Genomic DNA, 21192 nt, shown 5'->3' with positions numbered 1-21192 from the left:
GTCCATTGGAGGAGAGCCAGACCCGGCCACGGGAAAATCTATAATCCACGCGTCTGCGCTGCCGCGCGAGGAATCCGCCGGCGTGGGTGCAGGATGCTTGTTTAAAACCGGAAGCTCTGACCGACGGATACGTAGGGTGGACATTTTTACGATTGATCAGCATATTTTAGACTTTTGAGCTCCGTGCTTTCGATCCCGCTCTCGCGATTTATGTCACTTCGATGAGCGCATTCGTTGTGCGGGGAGTTTTCCTCCCTGTTTTGCACTTGCGTGAGAGAAAATGTTACCATTATCGCTTTCTACTAATTAGGACCCCTTAGAAAATCAGAAGGAATTATGCTCTTCGGATAGCTCGACGAGAAAATCGATAAAATACTTGAGTTAACAATTAGTAATTGAGCTGTAAAACGAACTGTATAAACTGTATGAGTCTCCTCAGAGCAGAAAAAAATCGCTCGATACCTAAAATCAGAGGAGTATTGAGCTGTGTAGCTACTCAGTATGACGGGCTCTTATTGCATCTTTGCTGATATACTGTACTATCTAAAAAGAATTAGCTCTATCGTAAACTGAAATGTTGTAGGTAGTGCTGGAACTTGGAACCGGATTATCCGGATACTTTAATCTATCCGGATATCCAGATAATCCAATCCGACACTTCAAATCTGGGTATCCGGATATCCAAAATTTCCTGGATACTAGAAATTATTCGGATACCCGTCATTATTCGAATACCCAAAATCATTTGGGTAATTAAAATTCACATGAAATATAGGATTCGAATCGAATTCTTAGAGCACCAAAGCAACGGTGACAAGCAAGGGTATAAATATATGTACATTAGAGTGTTTCTTTTGGAAGCAACAATTTTCTTCCACTGCTGCATGGAAATCTTTTTGTATATGTTAAGAAAGAAATCCTTCCACGAGGAAAACACGGTTTCGAATTTTTAAAGGATGTTTCGGGCATTTAATTTTTCGCATTTGAAAAGCATGAGAAAATAATTACTTTCTTTTGAAATGATGCCCACTTAGCCAAATTCGTAGATACGAGAATCCTTCTTTCGACACTTTTCATATAATTTAATGCTCCTTGGAAAACGTCTCCAATGAAATTGCTCTTGCTCAAACCGTGTCAAAGTTACAGTCCATGAACATTGACGAAAATCGACTTTCGAAGACTTCGTCGAATCACCTGTATCATCACGAAAAGTAAATATATGTATAAACTGGTAGATTCAAATATCTACCAAAATATTAATCAAAAATATCAATATAAAAATAAACGAGAGCACCAATTAAGTATATAGCATGTCGGAGAGAAGATTGCCTTCAAATGTCCAAAAAGCATTGTAAATGGCCTGATTACTCGGCTGATTAAGAATCATCGGAACGTTGTGAAACACCTCAGGAAGCTTCCTGGTGGAAAATTTGGTGTAGCAATTGCATCAAGTAGTTCTAAGGCATCGAGTGTTACAGAACAATTTTTCTCAACAGTTTTTTATTTGCTGTAAAAAAAATCCAGTTTTCAAAGTTTTACTGGATATTGTTATTCCTTACAGTACTGCATATAGATTTGGCAGATTAAACCTGTCAAGATCTGTTCCGCCGAAGAATTCGTTGGCTTCTGACATTTGCTTTCTTTTTGCTCCCACTGTTTTAATTTTTGAACTAACTACGAAATAGCACGCAATTCCCTACTACTGGAAATAAAAAGTACTCAAACAAATTATTTTTAACTAACCAGAAAGACCACACCTTACCAGCTTTCGCCCCCTGCTCTGCTTTCACAAGTTAGAGTCGTTTTACCAGTAGTTGGTGGCTGACCATACAACGGAATGTTCTACTGATACGGCTCGCCTCGTTCGGCTGCACACCAAAAGCCAGGTAATTTAGCTAATTTACGATCATTTCGATTCCTTGATCCATTTTGTATTTTAATAAACTGTAGCCAGTTTGTAGATTGAATAAATTAATAATTTCGAATTTATTCTGCTTATTGCTGAGGCTAGTATAATTCGTTTAATTACGTAAAGTACCGGTCAGTTGAGAATGTGGGATGAGTAAGAAGTGAGTAAAAGGATTCTTTCTGCTCACTTCTTACTTTCAATTTCTATTTTATTCTTTCACACAATAAAAGGTATCATCCAAACCGATCGTTGCATCGTGACATTTGGTTAATTCTGACTCTTGATATCAAAAATTCAATGAACAAAATATGTCTGATAAACATATTACACCTACGAATATTTAGATAGCAAGATATTTTTTCAAGTAATAGCAACACTTTTCATTCTTGCACCACGTGAATTTGTAGCATTTGTAGTTTGTACTCAGTAAATATTATACACCTCGGCTCCATCATTCGCAAAGTGCTTCTGAATTCTCATTTGGAATGCTGCTCAAAAAATGGGTAAAGAAATCAATGCCAGTGATTGAACTCGGATACATTAACAGGTATACATCTGGATGCTGAGTGAAACACCCAAAAAAAAAAACAACAAGTAGAATTATATAAAATACATTCATTTAGGCTTTGGACAGTACATTTTCATCGGTAAAGATCCCTACTCGAGACGTCAACTCAAACAGTATAATAATATCTACGTATAATATCGTGCTCACAGCGATCGTGTTTGATTTCTACAAAAACCAATTACAGTAATTTATTGATTCTTGGCATATCTATAAGTTTATTATAAATTAAAACTGACATTATTATTGCTACATTCATTTACAACCCAAGTTTTCACGGAGTTCTAAAGAAGTAATTACTAGTGACTACGTTGAAAAAGCGAGTATCAGTGACGCTATCAACAACACAATTAAATATCGTACATCTCATTGCAGCTGCCTAATTCGTGAAAAACACGATTTTGCCAGTTTTCGAGTACAACTGAAAAAGCGAGTATAAGCTATGGTTCAAACGTACTTGATTCACTTTCTTTAACCGTTCTCCCCAATTTTGATTACATGGTTCATTTGATTACAATCAGCCTCATACGTACAAGTTGGCATGGAACTAGAGTAATGTTAGCACTATTTTACATAATTCACTATTTTTTTTTTTGTTTAGATTCTGTAGCGTTGAGTTACAAAACCTACCTTCCCTCCTTTAATTCTTTCGATTGATAAAGAATCGAAAAATCAGTTAAGTTAGCATTAGGTAAATGTTCGAATAGAGTTTCTCAATTGTAAGTTCTATCTTTGAAAAACCGTTTGTACTAAATTTTTGGCATCAAATTTAATAAGCTGCAATTCTTTTTTGACGTTTCTCCACTATTGATAATATGAAATAGAAAAATATGCAGATAAATTTCATAGATGAAAATTTGTAAAAACCGAACAGAGTTTGAAGAACAATTTTGTCAACAAATTCACACTTAACATTATTCCGCACTGCAAGAATGGCTTATTATCACGCAAGCAAGCTGACCGTGATCAACACAATTTGTATAAAAATAGTGCGCCTCGATCGTGATTACAACTACCAACTTATCTAAATTATAAATACTATTGAATATAACACTATAACATTAAAATAACGTTAAGTAGAAATTCGATCTCGAAGGTAAGCAAGGATTTCTTCTGTGCTTTTTGAGATCGTCGTATGTCGAGGTTGCTTGAAGCAATTTCCAGATAATGCCAAATATCTGTACATTGTTTGAAATATTTGATATTATGAATTTCTTTAAGATGCATGCAACAGTGTAAATGAATTCATTGAATGCATCAACATAACGACTTACTTTAGCTGCTTAAGATTTCCAAGTTCCGGTGGAACATTTCCAATATTGTTATTGGAAAGATCGAGGTTCGCCAATCTTTTGAGTTTGCTTAAATACATGACGTCGATTTTCTCAATCTTGTTATTGTTGGCTATTAATATTTCTAATCCAGGAACATCGTAAATGCACTCCGGAATATTGACAAACCTGATATATTTGGATTGATTAGCTTTTTGCATAATTCTATGACATTTATATATGACGAACCTAATATCTTGATATTTTATCACAGTAAACTTTATAAGAGAATTCATTTTGAAAGATTGAAGAAAACAACATGCTGAATACAGAAATTAATGACAATATGGTAAATCATGGTAATACCTATTGTAAGCTATATTGATTTCTCTCAAACAAATTAGCATAGCGATACTGTCGGGTAGTGAAGAAAGTTGATTATTACTGATATCCATGAATTGTAAGTGCTTGAACTTATCTCCAACTGAGTCGGGCAAATACTGCAAGCGATTACACGCTACTTTTAGTTCCTTAACAGTTGTTACTATGAATAAACTCTCTGGGAATTCTTTGAACTGATTTTTACTTAAATCAATGCTCGTTACTTCAGCTTCAAATGCATCTTGTGCTATCGAATCTGGTATCTCACCCAGATTTTGATTGGCCAAACTTAAGGATTTTCCATTTTTCAAAGCATACCTGGAAGGCAGATAAATTTTCATAATATTCTACGTATCATGAAGCATTCAATAATAGTAGTAATATACTAACTTGTCTGGTAATTGACCAGGAGTTTTGGAAAAAGGCAAATACATCATATTAGATCCCAGGTCTTGAACGCTCATACTTTCCCTGAGATAACGCAAAACCCTAGAGGTTCCGCATTGAATCACGTCACGTCTAATATTGCGAATGTTATTCCCATCAATCAGCAATGTTTGAAGATTGGGCATAAAACATATGCAACTAGGGATGCTGCAAGTAACCCTATGTATAGTTGTGACCTCACGACTCAACAAATATGAATGAGAAATTCTTCACTGTAATTCCATAACTACTGAGTAATCAGTATGACTTTAGAAGTTAAAACCATACTTAACAATGTTGTTATTGGACAAATCTAGTCGTTCCAGATTGCACAGCTGCACGATTTCTTCGGGGATCATTTCAATCTTGTTGTTTCCTAGAATGAGTGTTTTCAGATGCCCCATGCTTTCCAAACTCAACACATCAATCTCCTGAAAAGGGTTAACTTTCAATAACGAAATCAAACCTCTTTGACACACTAACAGAACTTATCAACATTTATTAAACATATATACGAAAACGAGTTGTAATTGAAAAATGAGACAAGGAGAGTATTCAGAAGAAGGAACTTACACTTATTTTGTTATTACCCAAATGGAGTTCACGCAAGGCCGTGCAACCATTTGTATCTGGTGAAGTACTGAGATTGTTTGTATGCAGCATAAGAACTTCAATTCTGCGAAGTTCACCCATAGGCGGAACAGTTTCCAATTGATTAACACTTACATCCAACTTCTTCAGTGCTGTATGTACATCCAAAAATATATTTATGTCACAGAATAAGTGATCGGTATCATATAAACTCTCCGTCTCTCCCTTTTGTTGCCTACACTATATATGCCTGATAGAATGATATTCGACGAATCAAAAACATAGGTTTCCCTGTCATCCGAGTTACTTGTTTTTTCAATAAAGCGTTGTATCATTGTATGAAAGACATTGCTCGGATGACGTGGAGCGCCCCACAAATTATTTTTAATGACACATTACATGTCTGGACATGCAATAACACCAAAAATTTGTTACGATATAAAAAGTTGTCAATTCTACTTCTGCACAAGTTTTATGATTTATTAAGGCTCTCTTGTTACTGCTAAATCAAAGAGAAATTAAATATTACATAAAAAAATGTTTATTATGCAACCAGCTTTTGATCGAATGATAAAATACTTGTACACATGCGGAAATTAGCTGCTCAGAATCAATTTTGGCACGTGTACAACTATTTCAAGTATATACTATTATTTGAGAAAATCGTGCGGGAAGATTATCTTTCTACTGAAATGATTGCGAAAATGTTACATCCTATTGTCACATGCTTGAGGTATGTATGAAATTTATGATTGAGCGAATTAAGCGACGATTTTTTGACCTAGTGATTTACTGTAGGAAAACAGTGAACCCAAACCATGCAATGTAACATCTATATAATCAGCTGATGGTGCAACGTAACATGGCAAGAAAAAACAGATTTACAACATAAATTTTAAACACACCTCTCATACTCATAATATCTGGAGGCAACTCTTTGAGCATATTGTGACTTAAATCGAGAGTGACCAAACGTACCAGGTACCCCATTCCAACAGGTAAGGTTGTTAAGTTGTTACACGATAGATTCTGAATAAATACAGTTAGCCATAGACAAGAGATAGTAATTCTAGACAACTTCCCAGCCACAAAAATGTTAAAAATCATATACCAGATGTTCCAACATAACTAGATCTCCAATGCCTGGATCAAGTTCTTTCAATACATTATTCCCAACATCCAAGAAACGGAGCTCACACAACTTATAGAAGCTCGATGGTAGAGTCTGTATTTTGTTCGAAGCCAAATTCAAATTTCTCAATTTATTCAAATATCCAATTTCAAGCGGCAAAACTTCAATAATGTTATCATGCAACTGAAAAAATAAAAAGTCCATTGTCTTAAAAAATTCAATAAATTGTATTACCCTGAATACCATTTATAAATAGATCTGAATTGAATTTACTAATGAAAAAGTTATAATACTGTGAAGAAATGTATTTGCATATTTATTATATCCAACATACATCCAAGACGTTGAGCTCTGACAGGTACTGCACTCGTGAGTCAAGTTCCGTCAAGCTGTTTGAACTCAATTTCAAAATTTTCAATGCCTCATGTTCCCACCATCGCTCCTTTCCTTCGTCAAAATCTAGTGTCATATCCAACTTTTTTAATTCTTCGTTTGTCAGTTCGTTTATACGCCATACTCTTGCCGGCACTGCAATTAAAACGATTAAATAATCCACTGATTTAACGTCAGATCAAACAAGTATAATTATAAAGAAATTGTGATGTTAGTTTTGCAGCGCATTTAACAATTTTCTTTACATAAAGAACTTGGGTCTTTTTTCTTAAACTTTTGAGTTTTAATGAGACTGAATACAAAGCTATGGATATTTGCTCGAGAAGATGACAGCATAAAATTCATACTGAAGCCACACTAAGTCAGCCTCCGTTATACAGTGACTGGAGTTTTTACGAATCATCGTACTCTATCTCTACCAGAAACCGTAATACACACATAGAGTCCAAACCACTCTGTCAAAGTCTATCGCTTTTAGACGGTTATAAAATAAGTGAAATGTTACTTTATACTGGCACAAGACCTGTTTATATGAAGGGTGTGTGGTTTTTGCATAATACCAGCATGGTCAAATGCTGTCACTTTGCTGTACAAATATCAACAGCATCAAGTGTTTGACGGCATGTTTCTTTACTAACAAGGAAATAGGGAAAAATAAATAAAAAGTTTTTTGCATCATTTACTTATAAATCTATTTTAGAATTAACCAGGCCGCAAAAAAATCAGGAATAATTGGTAAACTCCAAAATCTTTTAATGAATTACCGGAAGATAATCCCTTCGCTGACAAATTCAATTGACCACTCGTTCTGGCTGAAATTATATCACTCTCGGATAATTCGGCATCATCATCTTTTTGTGTTCGATTTTTGAACAATGCCCGGTAATTAGACCTACTTCTACCAGTAGAATTCATCCCAACAAACAGTTGAATGTAATTTCTGCTTTTTTAAATTTAATCATACAGCAAATGAAGAAGTGAGGTTACGACGTTAAATTCGAGCATCGTTGCATAAAACCGAATTTTCATTAGTTCGCCAGAATTGCTAGGTTACGTTCAGCATGAACACCAGGAAGTTTTTGTCGTTCAAAAGTACGTCGATTGTACACCAATGCAGAGTCAATAGATACTTGTAAAAATTGGAACAAATTCATCTAGGGAATTTAATGTTACACAAGCTGTTAGGTAATCCCCCTCCCATATTTCGGCGAGCTGTGATATATCTTGCGTCATGCGTGGTGTCCGTAAGGACAAATTTAATTCCACGAAATCGTAACCCACGTCGTTATAATTTCACAAAAATTCGAATACTGCGTATTTTACTTTAACTAATTGGTAAAATTTGCAGATTTTTTCATACCATTATAATTTTTGCAATCACGTGTGCTGTTGCATGTGGCAAAATATTGCGTGTTTCTTTGCAAACAGCTATTAGTGAATGTGAAAATAGTAAAGATGTAGGAATTACAATGAATAAGGTTGCTACTGATTTATATCAGTTTCATTGGCCGCATCCGTGCCATATATTGTATCGTCACTGCAGTTACTCTGCTTTTCAATAAGCTGCTGATAGTCTTCCCTGATTAAAATTTCGCATAGATTTCGGACAGGAAATTTATCCGATTTCATCTGCATTGTAAATAAGTACGAAATTAATCTGCCTCCGTCCGAAGTTCGTCTGCATTGAAAACTGAATCACAAATTCGTCCGATTTGATTTGGAATTGGAATCTCTGATTCTGAACATGTGGTGGAGATGAAAATTTTTTACACTAGTTACGCTACAAAATTTTATTTCATTTCATTGGTACCTTTTACAAGTATGTAGTGTAAATGTAGTTTCACATGGCTAGTTACCCTAGTTACTGTGTTAACTAAAATTCACTGAAATCAATGTAATGATAATAGCAAACTGTTTAGTCTATATTACAGAGAACAGGGAATGAAAAACAAAAACTAATCTGTATGGTCATCATCACCGTCTATACATTATGATGATAAAATAAATTGACAACATTATAACTTGGGAAAAATTTACATGGATTTCTGCAAATATTCATCGAAAAGGAATACTGCAAGAGATGCATCGGGATCCGAAAAGAATCGCTTGAGATCATTAACATAACCAGCCAAGGTGTGCACAGTTTTTGCTTGCCGGCTGAAGAATCTTTCTTCAAAATAGTGAGCAACGGATCCATCTACCTCAGTATGCTTTGCAGTTTCTGCATGTATTTTCAAGGCTTCGTCTGCCAACTTCTTGTAGTTGTCCAAAACATTACTCATACTGTCAAATTCGGCCAGATTGTCTTTAATCTGCAAAACCTATTAAAAACGTAAATATGCACAATAAAGTTTGCAAGATTATAGCAACTTGGATAACAGTTATTAAAATAAAATAATAATATCAGTTTGGTGAGAAAAATTCGCTTACCTTTTCGTTATCTTTGCTCCAGAACTTTGCTTCATTATTAAAGTTCATAGTTCCACCACGCTGAGTGATAAATTTGATTAAATCTTTTGCGTCATCCCATGCTTCGTCAGACAATTTTCTGTAGAAACCTTTGAATCCATCACGATTACTCATGAAATTCCCAAAGTAACTTGACATCAGCAAGTATTTGAAACTCGCCTCAATCTGAGCATTGGCATATTGTTCGAGCTTGACACGTATTTTGTCAAAGTGTCCATATGTGGCATTACAATTTTCCAATGGAACATCACCTGCAAATAACATAACACAAAATATGAAAAATATTTATTATGGTGCAAATCGAGTTTCAGCTCATTGATTTTTTTTCTTTCTTTACCACAACTGTCAAATATTCATTGTAGTAGCTGACATTTATATCTCTGTACGAAGTTAGTTTCAATAAAAGTTATTATAAAAGAGTAACGTTACTTTTGTAATGACTTTGGTCACAAATCTCATTGACATTTTTGTAACAATAAGTTGCTGAAGCAGCCACCATCAAGGTGGAAAGAACCACGAAAACCTTCATGTTGGCTGAAAAGTAGAACAATAAAATGTTAATCTCAGCACCAAAATGTTACTGTTTACAAAATAAGGAAGAAAAACCGATTAGGCTAAAAGCTTCAATCCTAAAACTTTCCACTATTCTAGTTTTTTGGGGAAGTAAAAATTTCTGACAAAAATTAAAGATTTATTTTGTCCTATAACTCGACAGATGGTCCAGCCAATTTTGCTGATATTTTAATCAGTTTTAAGTTAAGTGAAGTTAAACCAGTAGCCCACAACTCATCTTTAAGCCTTATTTAAAACCAGTATCACAATTGTGTCGTAAACAATATATATATATTCATATATATAAGCTTGTCAATACATAAGTACGTGTGTGAGACCCTAGAGAAATGCTCATACGACATATGAAACAATCATTCTATTATTATAGATTAGACTTATTGTTAAATTCGTCTATTGGTTTTTCACTTATTATCGAACAATAAGTTTGTTATGCAGATGTATATACAAATGCATAAGGACCTCACTTTTGCTTTGAACACAGAACTGCGAAACTTTTAGACTTTTAGGTAAAATTAAAATCGAGATTTAAAAAAAAAATTATAATTCTAATAAAAGAAATGTAGCCAAGTTGATGTTCATTCAAATGCTATTAGAAACTGTCTTTGTTAGGGAAGAAGACGAAGTATTCAAATGCCAAGAAGAAACTGCCAATAGAATATGAACTACGATTTAAAAGCGACTTGTGACGCCCCTGAAGTATTTGCGATACGTCACGAACTGAAGTATACATGCGTACGTAGGAATATTCTACTGCGGAGTATGGACGGAGGGGCGATTATGTTGATTAAAAGTGCACAATTTTTTTTTTAAGCAACGTAATACTCGAAGCCGACAAATGACGAATTGGACGGTACAGAACAATTCGAAATGACAAGAATAGAACGTACCTTAAGAACCGTGAAGTGCCCAGCTGACAGCGTGAATACTCTCGCTTCGACGCTCTGCTGAACAATGAATACTTATCGGGGGGAAATTTCCTGAAATCGGCCGGTCATCTTGCATATCAGCGCATGCGCAGTTTTAGTGCGCAGCAGTTTCTGAAAGCCAGCCAAGGATGACAATGCTGAACCATTGTGGATTGCATCGTACCAGTGTACTTTGTTTTTAAGGCGCTGATGGTTGCTTCGAGAGTTTAGTTACGCATATTATCTGAACAAGCTTTGAAGCCTCCTTCTATGCCAGTGTGTATAAAGGTTGCTTCGAAATAAGGGGTATTCTTCGTTTGACAAGCTTCGATCGATTGAGATACTCATATTATTTGATCTCACCTAACCCACATACCTGCGCACCGTGAGGTACAGCGACGCAATGAATTTTATCTACGGATTTCTCATCCTTTTGGGTTGCCTCAGCATTACTCCTGAGGTTTACTCGACATGTAAGTAAATTTAACTTACTATTTGTTTCTTAGCTAAATAAACGCAGGCAAATTCAGTTGATTAAAAGACGAGGCCAAAACCACGGATTTTTTGTGATCTTAGTGAGCGATCTGTCGCCTTGTTCGGCAATGTTTTTCCACGCTTCGTACAGCCCTGAGATGCGGTGTTGCCGCTTGTACCGTATTTGAAGTACCGATAGTTCCAAGAAGCGACGTTGCTTATTATTGCCGTTTGAATCATTATTTACCGATCGTTCACGTGAGATGTTTGAACTTGATCCTGTGGGCCAAAGTTCCCATACTATTCTATTTTTTTCTGTTTTGCTTATATGCTTGACTTGTTATGCCAACAACAAAATGAGACGGTGAAATTAGATCAACCGAATAGCTGAAGTAAAAAAAATGTGGCGCAGTATTTTGCTGCCCGTAAAAGTCCAGCATATCACGGTTAGGTCAAATGCCAGACAATTAAAACAATTACGTTCTGGCCAATTGCAAAATCCCCCCCCCCCCCCCCCCCCCCCCATCGCTGCAGCTATCTGCATCTGAAATTAAAACGTTTAATTAACTCCATATGCTGTCATGTCTTGGCAACATAATAACAAGGTTTAAAAATACAAGCAAATAATTTAAAAAACAAACCCAAAAACACTTGTCTAGACTTAATTAATTCAGTACCATGCAACAAGAATTTTTGATACGGAATGAAGAGCTTCAAATGTAATTATAATTGCAAAGATAGTAATTCGAGTCACTTTTGCAACATCTTACTCGGTTACATTGTTGATAAGAACAAGTTGATCGCGGAAAAGAACAACTGCATAGGATCCATCACATTTCTTATGAATCTGTGATTATTTTATAACACATTCTAATACCGTAGTAGCCTTATCGTCTTGTTACAGTGGGCTGCACATAGTGATTGTCCTTTCTAAACCTAAGACATTGTGTGTCACGAGGACATTGAATTTTGACCTGAATTATATCCGATTAGTATCAGTTGAAATATGCATAGCAGTCGAAGTACTCAATTCAATGCAAAAATCCAGAATAAAGTCTATGGCTTAGCCAAATATATTTCACCATTCATTTTCATGGTATTTAGTTACTTACACATGCATTTACTGTAAACGCTTATGCTGATTGGTTTTGATTACGAATAATGGTGCAATATATGATGAAGTCAAAGTATGTGCTACATTGTATTTGTACTTCAAAATGGCAGTTTTCATTTCATAATTATATTGTAGATAAAACATGAATGCGAATGTATTCGGTACTTCATTATAATATTTTCATTAGGTTGACTTGTGGTTCTTTATTGTAGCAGAAAATATTCAGATTCTGTCAATGACGTACGACTTCTGGTCAATGTGATGAAAATTTTACCGTGAAAGACATTTTAACTTTTGCAGAAAATTTTTGTTTTTGCACTTTATCTTTGTATAACTAGTTAAGTAGTATCACTTCAGATTTGTATCTATGACTTTATAAAAACTAAAGCCGATACTTTGGAATAAATATAAGGGAAGGATCTTACTGAATGACGTTTTTGCCATGTACAAAATAACTGTAATAAATTGTTGTTATTCTTGAGCAAACTTTACATCAATGCATTTCGTATAAAATCATTGCGATAAAGTAATGTTATTCTGGAACCAACTCTACAACAACGCCCACATCGGTTGACAACAGTGTCTGTCCATACGTAGATAAGAAAAACATTGATAAGTTTGTTTCACGTGATCACTTATGAGCCCATATTGTCCACGGTACAAACTCCACACAGTGAACAACACATATAGTCTGCAACACTCCAATTTATAGTTCAACAAATATTGTCGAATCTTGCAAGTGATAGCAACCAATACTCTAATGTTTATTGAACTAACTGTGTAACGCAAATAGAAGAAAGATATGATTGATTTATTCGATCAGCTTATTATGGCATCAGAGATACATGTACAGACTTTTTGGATGATTAAACATGCGAGGACAGTTTGAAATCAATTGTACTTCACATTACTCATTCGTATCGTACAACGAAAGTATGTATCTGAACAAGTTCTGAAAGTACGAAATGAAGCATGTTGCTCATTCATCCAATATTACATGAGAAACCAAATCAGTTGAAATAGTAACGTAAGTTAACTATTTGAATGTTTCGTACCATCATTACCGAATCAGTAGTCATTATGGCACCCTGAATAACTCATTGCTGTGCTCTTTGATCAAAGAAATCATATGACAAGAAAAAAAAAAAAACATCAATGAAGATGTAATCTACACTATATCTTGTATCAACCTGAAAACCGAATCAAAGAAAACTGGATATGAAAAAAAAGCAATGCTTATGAAATATCACTTACTTGAACATGTAATTAAAAGTAACTTAGTATCTATATCTTAGAAATGAAATTAAATAATTACAACCTGTATTTGAAGTGGCAAATTTTTAATTATTATTTTTTCTTAATCTAATCTCATCAAATTGCCTTTTCATCATAATTGCGTCTATGTGTAAACTGAGTCTGGTTTAAATCGAACATATTCATTTACTTATAGGTATATCTATGAGACATCCATTATTCCCCTAATCACGAAGAAGAACTAATTTTATGTGTGAATGAATGTATTAATCATGTTGCGTCTCCATTTGAGTGAAAAAGAATTTCCTACTGAATATATTTGGCACTAAATAAGAGTAGATTATTATTGTTATTATTAACTGTGGGTACATCATTATTGGAAAGATTTAGATATTGAGCAAATCTGTTTTATATTATATCCAAATTCAATTGGCTGGAAATTAATGAAGTGTAAATTGGTAGAAAGTTTCCAGAAGAAAATATAAGCATGCCCTTTCCGCGCCTGGAATATTTTAGTTTTTACCACTCTTTAACGATGTTTAAATAAACTGATTTTCCGTCGATAACCTTCCACCAACCTCAACCTCATTGGAAACTATTGATGAGTCACCCGTTCATGTTCATAAAGACAGATAAATAATCAAATACAAGATAAGCAACTGCAAATATTTGATATCATGAACTTTTTGACATGAAACAAGATCTGAAAATTTGAGCTCTGCTTTTAGGATACAAATAAAAAATTATTGAACGTTCTTGAACAATAGAACATTTATTCAATATTTATCGATGACTCATTTTTAAATTTTATCCCAAGGTACAATTAACGAAGCACGGATCGATGTAAAATGGGTGGATATGGTTGGAACGTGTACCAAAAGACTGAAGGATCAGGTGAAACTAGAAATCTCTGCATCTATGACATATCTTGCTATGGTAAATGAGCTATTTTAATTATTTTATTAATTTAAACAACCTAACTCATCAGAATCCCCTTAAAACTGTCCACTTATTCTGATAACTTTACTTTTTACAGAGTGCTTACTTTGCACGCGACAGTATTAGCAGACCTGGATTCAGTAAGTTTTTCTCACATGCTGCGGATGAAGAACGTGATCATGCCATCAAACTTATTGAATATCTGTTAATGCGTGGTGACGTAACTGAGAACTTCCAAGAACTACTTGCATTCCCACTGGTAAGTTCTTATTTATTGCTAAAATGAAGTATTAAGTAATAAAACTTAGTTCCAATCATAATACAGAAAACCTTTGTTTCTTTCACCCATTCTACATTAGAAAGTTTCTTCAATGACATGGGCTGATGGATCGGCAGCACTTAAAAGTGCCCTTGCAAAGGAAGTTGAGGTTACAACAAATATTCGAAGTATAATTAAACACTGTGAAAACCCGGGTGAAAATATGAAGAATGATTATCATGTAAGTATCATGTCTCAAATAAAATTACCAAATACTTTTTAATGTTTCTTATTGTCAAATCTATTTCAACATTGTTACAAAATGACCCAGTATAGTACATACAACTTCTATCTCTATAAATCGATCTAGAAATTTTTAAGTAACGATGTAAAAATTATCAATTAATTACGACAAAGAAAGATTATGAATTCTTGCGTAAAAGAATTTATATCATTACTCACCGAACTGCCCATACAAGATAATTATAAGAAATATCGAAGGCTGTCATCATGGTCACGGTACTCATTGTAGACCCCAAGTACAACATTTTTTTTTTATCTAGCCTCTGATCTTAGTTGTCATCGCATTTGTTCTAAGAAAATATAATATCTACATCCTCAATTTGTAACATATTTAGAATACTTGTATAAAACATTTATTTCTGTCAATATAATGCTATATTTTTTCTTTTATAGTTGGTAGATTGGCTTACTGGAGATTTCCTAGATGAGCAATACAAGGGGCAGCGTGATCTCGCTGGAAAATATACAACTCTTACAAAGATGATGGAAACTTATGGACCTATTGGAGAATTTTTGTTTGATAAGAAACTGCTTAACGGAGAAGTGTAAGCCACAATGTTTGATGTGAGAGCGAGGAACAGTGTTTGATTTTATTTTTATTACAAATCAGTCATATTCAAAATTGAATCAGAGTTTGAATATATTCAACCGTGTATATGCTTCTGTAGTAACTCTTGGTTTTACCAATGTCGTATGTTTAGTATGCCATAATTAATTTATGGGGTATATTCCAATGCATCATCAGTACTAAAAATGCACTCGAAGTAAAACAAATTATCAACAATTGACTGGAATAAGAGGAATACATAACAGCTGTTGGCACTACCACAAAATGCTGCAAAAAATGAATGAATACGCCCCATATTCCCTCATTTACTATTATTGTTCTGAATATGGCTGTAAATAGTATGTGCGCATAGTAGTTTTAAGACAATGTAAAAAGAAAAGAGTTTATAGAGTTTGTTATTGGGTAATAATTTTCATATTGTAAATGATATTGAGTGAATAAACAAATACCGCTCTAACTTATTTCAAGCTTAATGTGGCTTCTTGTTGCGGTTAATCCGAGAAAAAATTCGTTAATTGTAACATAGTACATTGCAAAAGATTACAGTGAAGTTAGTACTCCTTAACATCCAAGGCTCAATATCCCAGAATCGTTCCAACTTGAAAAAAAAAAATAATGCAAGATCAGCATCAGTTTGTACGTTTATTTATCCAACTGATAAGAACAAATAGGATTTTGACAACCCTTGTTTGAAAAAAATGCTTTCATTTTTTCATTTCGTACTACGAGTGCTACAGACCGATCAAGAATCAGCCGTTGAATGACTACTTTATCACGTTGGTACGACTGGGTAATGGTAGGCCTGTGGCCAATAGAGATCAGTGTTGCCAAGTTATGAAATCTGGTGTACTTGTATACATATAGGTATATACTAGTGTACAAAATCTGTCACACTGATCACTGTTCACTGTCTTACACCCACTTTCACCCATGCTCTTTATCAAGCTTAATGCCGAGTTTGCAAAATTGGAAACAAGCGTAACGAGCCCATCTGACCGAGGTCGTCACAATTTCTGGTATTCAACAATAATTAGATAGCTTTTATTTCATTCTCCCATCACGTTTCACTCGTCCAGTTATTTGTGTAATTTATGCTATTTTATGATTAAATTAGGTTAGGTTAGATGAGGTTAGAAAACGTGCGTCAGTCGGACTTGCGATTTAATGCTCCCACTGAACTTTACTAAACTATAAATAAATAAATATAATTAAACTGGGATGCGCATTAGCCGAGCCAAGAGAAACAGGTCAAACGGGTATCTCTATCTCTGTTACATCGCTTACGGTATACCTATAGGTATGTATAACTCAAACAGGTATCTCGATCTTTGGTTTTCCGACACCACTCGTGACACAACTATATGCTATCTCTCTCAGTACACTTTACTGCACGATAGCTTATGGATGGTCCACGCCACAGTAAAAGTAAAATTTAGTGGGGTTTTTAATAATGATTTATCAAAACTTGCAATATAATGTTTAGATTTTCGTTTTGAGAATAGCAGCTAATATTCACTGTACAAAATCTTGAATATTATTAGAATATTGCAGAAAAATACATATACAAATTCTGCTATTTTAATTGAAACTTCATTGCTCATTGAATCATATTCACACCCTACCTATATGCACTCTTCCGTGTCTCACAAAATGCAACACATACCCCTCAACGCAAATTACACCAATAACGTCACGTACAAATTTAACTTCATTATCTGGAAAACTTAGATTCTTTGATCAATGCAAATGAGAATTTATGTTAAAGTTTATTGTGTGTTAGCATTGAGTGGTCTGTGTAGGATTTCTTGAAACATGGAGCTATGCAAATAGGCAATGTAATCTTCACTTCTTTTTCTTATTACAAGGTGAAGAAATATGCATGGAAGTGTAGATGAAGTATGCGCAGCTTTGGACAAATTTACGCTGCAAAGCTTAGAGTTGATGGAAGAGAAAGTGTCTGTGACGCTGCAGATTGAAGAAATGTTAAGAGATGGTCACATTGAATTAGCAAAGTCCCGATACATTCGGGGTATGGAAAACATTGGAATGCTACAAGTACCTACTGAAGCAGGCCAGTTTGAATCACTGTTCAAGGTTCAAAAAGAACTGAACGAGGAAAGTATTCCACAGTTTGATGTAATTAATAGAAAATATAATGATGAAGGTAGAGAAATTCCAGATCCAATTAAGTGGTTCGGAGTTCTTGTTCCACAAAACCTGCGCAACGCACAAAAACGCTTTCAAGCAGTTGCGCAGCTGAGTGGTAAGTGCGGTAATATTCGTACAGAAATTATATCTACCACGGAAAAACTAGACGAGTTGAAACGCATTAAAAAAAATATGTGCAAATGAGATGAAGAGTTTATACATTTGTACAGATATTACATTGTGAAGTAATAAATAAACCTGATATTACACCAATAACCTGAATAACATACACCACGTGGTTCCTGCGTTGAACTACTTAAAAAAAATAGCCCAGCTCAAGAAGTTTCTAGCTATAAGAAAATAAAATCGAACCATACAATCAAATATACAAATTATAATACGTATACTTTATTATAAATACTGTTTCGTTTTTCGTAAAGTATACCTGTGTTAATAATCGAAGTAAAAATTTGAATGCAATACACTATTTAAATTTTGATGGTTCTTAAAATGGTTAGTAAAATAAGAAATTGAGCAATATGCGTGAATTATAATGTGTGTATGGAATTTTTATGATTCTGCATGATACTGGACGTAATAAATTACATTGAAGTAATGAATTAATTTACACATCGCAACAATAAGTAGTTTACAAATACCTGGACAGTCGTATCAATTAAAGATAATATATCATTTTTGTAATATGATACAGATAATCTCAAGAAACAAAAAGTAAATAGAATCATGCCAATAAGATTATCTAAATTTATGGTCAGTGATGATGTCCTGTTGTAATCAGAGCTGGTAATAATGAGCCAACTACGAGAGCCAATAACTCTTTGGATTTGAGTCCTCCCACTGGGATCGATCCACCCTCTGTAGTTGGTAAATGCGAATGGGTAGAACTTCCTCTCACCATTAATTCTGGCAAAACGTGAACAGTAGCTACATAAAGGAATGTCCCTGCACTGAACAACATTGCTAAGCCTGTCGCGTTAACACTGCTTAAGGTTTCTTTGCCCTCCTAAAAATCAATCAATTCAACTGTTATTACAATTCACCTCGAGACAGAATATATCAAGTTGGCTCACCTTTCCAATGCCAAAGAAAGTAATTAGAGCAAGACAAGGAGCTGCCAGAGAAAATACTAGCAGATGCTTCCGTATCCTTTTCCTATCCACGCCTTCATGTAATAGAAAAGATACAAGTCCGAAGGCTGCTGGTGCCTGTAACAGTAATTTTGCTGCAGTATAAGCTTTGTTTCCATAAGTAACAAAACAGTGTAAGCGAAAACATTTACACAACTGAACTACATTAGGTCAATAAACAACATTTAAAGAAAAATACCACAATCCATCAGTTGTAAAGTTGCAAGACTTGTTTGAAATTAAATCACATGTGAATATGAAAGCAAGTATAAACATCATGAATACCTTGTGCAACATAATAGCTAGAAAGACTATCATCTCGACGTCAGCTTGTGACGTGGTAGCAGCAGCTCCTAATGCAACACCATCTGCTGCAGAATGAACTACTAGGCCTAATGTAGCTGTGAGGCTTTTCTCTGTAGGTTTACCACCTTCTCCATTATTTCTGGTTGAACACTGATCCACTAATAGCATGAATATAAAACCTAGTACCAGCGTTATACCTATGAGGCTGTGGAGATCACCTGAAAGAACGAGATGCACAATAATCTAATAATAAGCCCATTCCTCAGAAATCGATAATTTGACAATGGCAAATGAATTTTATTCTATTTTTGTATTTTTTTTCTCCACTGTAGACCAAGGAAAATTAAATATGTACAGTCGTACGACATTTATTGTCAAGTATTATTCTATACTATTCTATATTATTCTAGAATATAGAAATTTTTGGACAGTCTGATCCACTCTCGAACTGATAGTCTTACCGCTGCCGTGCTGATGGGCTTCGTTACCTCCAGCATTGAATAAAGCTCGCACACCTTCTGGAATAATAACAGCTAAAGCTGTTCCGACAAGTAGGCCAGCTCCCAGAACTGAGACAAGCTGTAATTTGTCCTGAAATTGATGAAAATATTTCTATAATATACAGTAATATAATATGTAATAACGACTGTATGAGAATACCTATAAATGAAACTGAAACTAGCAATAGTCAACGAATAATACAGGCTGAAAGATTCCAGAGGATGACCAAACGATGAAACTTGGCAGGATTATTTACAGAAGTCTTTTAAATATATTCCTTAATATTTTATCGTTTGCTCACTCCCTGAAAGCGTTCCAGATGTATTACCTGGTAGTGTCAGTGTCATGATTTAAAATAAAATTAATCACTGGAGTCATGCCCAATGCATAGATGCAATCATAAATATTTTGTTTCAGCTGAACACTAACTAAGTGCAACAGATGCCACGGCGTGAAGAGATGACAGTTATTTTAAAACGTAAATTATAAAATGATTACTTGAGTGATTGGAGAGATATTTTACTTACCTCAGACAAGTTGACAACTAGAGGTAAAGATCCGGCCAAATATGATCCGAATAACATTACCAGTGCGAGCATCCAGAGAACCGTACTTTGCTCCATATTTGTACTATCGAGAATTACTTTGATGCCCGATCATACGTTTCGATAATTCCTACCACCTCAATATCGTGTTTTATGTCGATTTGCTGATTGATCAAAACTTATAAATATTGCGACAAGTGTTTTTGCATGCATTTTTTTCTGCTACGTAGCCATATTTGTAGTAAATGTAGCACGGAGCGTGACACGCCACTGCAAATTTTTTTTGTTCTCACTTGTTCAATCGCTGTATACCACGGCTGTATACACAAAAATACGAGAAAGCACCGACTATACACTCCTTAAGATATTCGAACCTGGTTGCCTAGTGTCAATTCATTGAACTGGTGAAAACCAACCATTTTCATCTGTGGCTCGGTTTTTATAATGTCGAACATAAAACTTATACCACATGTCAAACAAATTTCAATAATTACAATATTTAGTATCGGATAATTGATACAATTTTATGCAAAACTCGTTGCAGAGTGCATAACACAGAATTTTCTGCACGTGTTAACTTGATTTTATCGTTCCCTTTCAGAGTACGTAGTTTGACATCTAGTAGGCAGCCGCTAAATGCGTGCACAAACACATACACACGCGCAGGTACATACAATTGTCATAAGCATACATTTCTGCTGGACTTATCGTTTGATTCATGTCAGACATGCGGTAGCATTGAATGTGTCTGAATCAAATGAACTAAGGGGCATTTACAATTAGATATATTGTGAGTTCAAACTGACTGACTACCGCAAGCGCACAGATATAACATGCATAATAGAAATAAAGTTGATTCGAGAGCTCACTCTTGTTTCAATAAGATTAGATTGAAATGCACCTTCTATTTTAACCCTCACCTTATTTCTTGCTAACAAATCTAGCCCTTGCTTATTAATTTTAAGTAAAATCTAATTGGCACGGTATATTTTAGCTTCTTCATACCCTTTCTAAGGCT

At 34.7% G+C, this 21192-nt stretch overlaps 5 protein-coding genes across 7 annotated transcripts; 2 read left to right on the top strand and 3 right to left on the bottom strand.

The window, feature by feature from the left end:
• Positions 1 to 2708: 2708 nt before the first annotated feature.
• On the bottom strand, positions 2709 to 7764 carry LOC124408824 (leucine-rich repeat-containing protein 40-like). 2 transcript variants are annotated; one of them, XM_046886054.1, is made up of 10 exons: positions 7433 to 7764; positions 6610 to 6803; positions 6255 to 6458; positions 6049 to 6172; positions 5126 to 5295; positions 4841 to 4983; positions 4517 to 4732; positions 4112 to 4444; positions 3749 to 3934; positions 2709 to 3652 (listed from the first exon to the last, which is right to left on the bottom strand). In XM_046886054.1, the coding sequence occupies exons 1-10, from the start codon at positions 7581 to 7583 to the stop codon at positions 3547 to 3549; spliced, it is 1827 nt and encodes a 608-aa protein (XP_046742010.1). In that variant the 5' UTR covers positions 7584 to 7764; the 3' UTR covers positions 2709 to 3546. The 2 variants fall into 2 exon arrangements, with proteins under 2 accessions (XP_046742010.1, XP_046742011.1); XM_046886055.1 differs by having other exon boundaries at positions 4517 to 4720.
• Positions 7765 to 8447: 683 nt separating this feature from the next.
• On the bottom strand, positions 8448 to 10725 carry LOC124409456 (yolk ferritin). The gene is made up of 4 exons (XM_046887066.1): positions 10598 to 10725; positions 9567 to 9671; positions 9099 to 9388; positions 8448 to 8989 (listed from the first exon to the last, which is right to left on the bottom strand). The coding sequence occupies exons 2-4, from the start codon at positions 9664 to 9666 to the stop codon at positions 8702 to 8704; spliced, it is 678 nt and encodes a 225-aa protein (XP_046743022.1). The 5' UTR covers positions 9667 to 9671; positions 10598 to 10725; the 3' UTR covers positions 8448 to 8701.
• Positions 10726 to 10798: 73 nt separating this feature from the next.
• LOC124409457 (ferritin subunit) lies at positions 10799 to 15987 on the top strand. Of its 2 annotated transcripts, none has more exons than XM_046887067.1 (5): positions 10799 to 11088; positions 14275 to 14393; positions 14494 to 14655; positions 14756 to 14896; positions 15352 to 15987. In XM_046887067.1, the coding sequence occupies exons 1-5, from the start codon at positions 11019 to 11021 to the stop codon at positions 15505 to 15507; spliced, it is 648 nt and encodes a 215-aa protein (XP_046743023.1). In that variant the 5' UTR covers positions 10799 to 11018; the 3' UTR covers positions 15508 to 15987. The 2 variants fall into 2 exon arrangements, with proteins under 2 accessions (XP_046743023.1, XP_046743024.1); XM_046887068.1 differs by having other exon boundaries at positions 10799 to 11092.
• Positions 15988 to 17401: 1414 nt separating this feature from the next.
• On the top strand, positions 17402 to 18597 carry LOC124409459 (coiled-coil domain-containing protein 115). Its single transcript, XM_046887069.1, has one exon. It carries the CDS (start codon positions 17402 to 17404, stop codon positions 17876 to 17878), a length of 477 nt encoding a protein of 158 aa, XP_046743025.1. The 3' UTR covers positions 17879 to 18597.
• On the bottom strand, positions 18269 to 20608 carry LOC124409455 (zinc transporter ZIP9). The gene is made up of 5 exons (XM_046887065.1): positions 20157 to 20608; positions 19590 to 19719; positions 19108 to 19346; positions 18766 to 18900; positions 18269 to 18698 (listed from the first exon to the last, which is right to left on the bottom strand). The coding sequence occupies exons 1-5, from the start codon at positions 20250 to 20252 to the stop codon at positions 18447 to 18449; spliced, it is 852 nt and encodes a 283-aa protein (XP_046743021.1). The 5' UTR covers positions 20253 to 20608; the 3' UTR covers positions 18269 to 18446.
• Between the last annotated feature and the right edge of the window lie 584 nt (positions 20609 to 21192).

The sequence above is a fragment of the Diprion similis genome, chromosome 8, assembly GCF_021155765.1.
Source record: "Diprion similis isolate iyDipSimi1 chromosome 8, iyDipSimi1.1, whole genome shotgun sequence".
NCBI lineage: Eukaryota > Metazoa > Arthropoda > Insecta > Hymenoptera > Diprionidae > Diprion > Diprion similis.
Note: the sequence above shows the minus strand (reverse complement) of the source record. Positions and strands in the feature narration are given on the sequence as shown.

Coding starts and splice junctions, on each gene's coding strand:
- LOC124408824 (XM_046886054.1), bottom strand. CDS start 7,583: ATGAATTCTACTGGTAGAAGTAGGTCTAATTACCGGGCATTGTTCAAA. Junction 3,935..4,111: donor ATCAATATAGCTTACAATAG/GTATTACCATGA, acceptor CAAATATATCAG/GTTTGTCAATATTCCGGAGT. Junction 3,653..3,748: donor GGAAATCTTAAGCAGCTAAA/GTAAGTCGTTAT, acceptor AACAATGTACAG/ATATTTGGCATTATCTGGAA.
- LOC124409456 (XM_046887066.1), bottom strand. CDS start 9,666: ATGAAGGTTTTCGTGGTTCTTTCCACCTTGATGGTGGCTGCTTCAGCA. Junction 9,389..9,566: donor TGACCAAAGTCATTACAAAA/GTAACGTTACTC, acceptor TGTTATTTGCAG/GTGATGTTCCATTGGAAAAT. Junction 8,990..9,098: donor GGAGCAAAGATAACGAAAAG/GTAAGCGAATTT, acceptor CGTTTTTAATAG/GTTTTGCAGATTAAAGACAA.
- LOC124409457 (XM_046887067.1), top strand. CDS start 11,019: ATGAATTTTATCTACGGATTTCTCATCCTTTTGGGTTGCCTCAGCATT. Junction 11,089..14,274: donor TCCTGAGGTTTACTCGACAT/GTAAGTAAATTT, acceptor TTTTATCCCAAG/GTACAATTAACGAAGCACGG. Junction 14,394..14,493: donor CTATGACATATCTTGCTATG/GTAAATGAGCTA, acceptor TACTTTTTACAG/AGTGCTTACTTTGCACGCGA.
- LOC124409459 (XM_046887069.1), top strand. CDS start 17,402: ATGCATGGAAGTGTAGATGAAGTATGCGCAGCTTTGGACAAATTTACG.
- LOC124409455 (XM_046887065.1), bottom strand. CDS start 20,252: ATGGAGCAAAGTACGGTTCTCTGGATGCTCGCACTGGTAATGTTATTC. Junction 19,720..20,156: donor TAGTTGTCAACTTGTCTGAG/GTAAGTAAAATA, acceptor CATCAATTTCAG/GACAAATTACAGCTTGTCTC. Junction 18,901..19,107: donor TAGCTATTATGTTGCACAAG/GTATTCATGATG, acceptor TTACTGTTACAG/GCACCAGCAGCCTTCGGACT.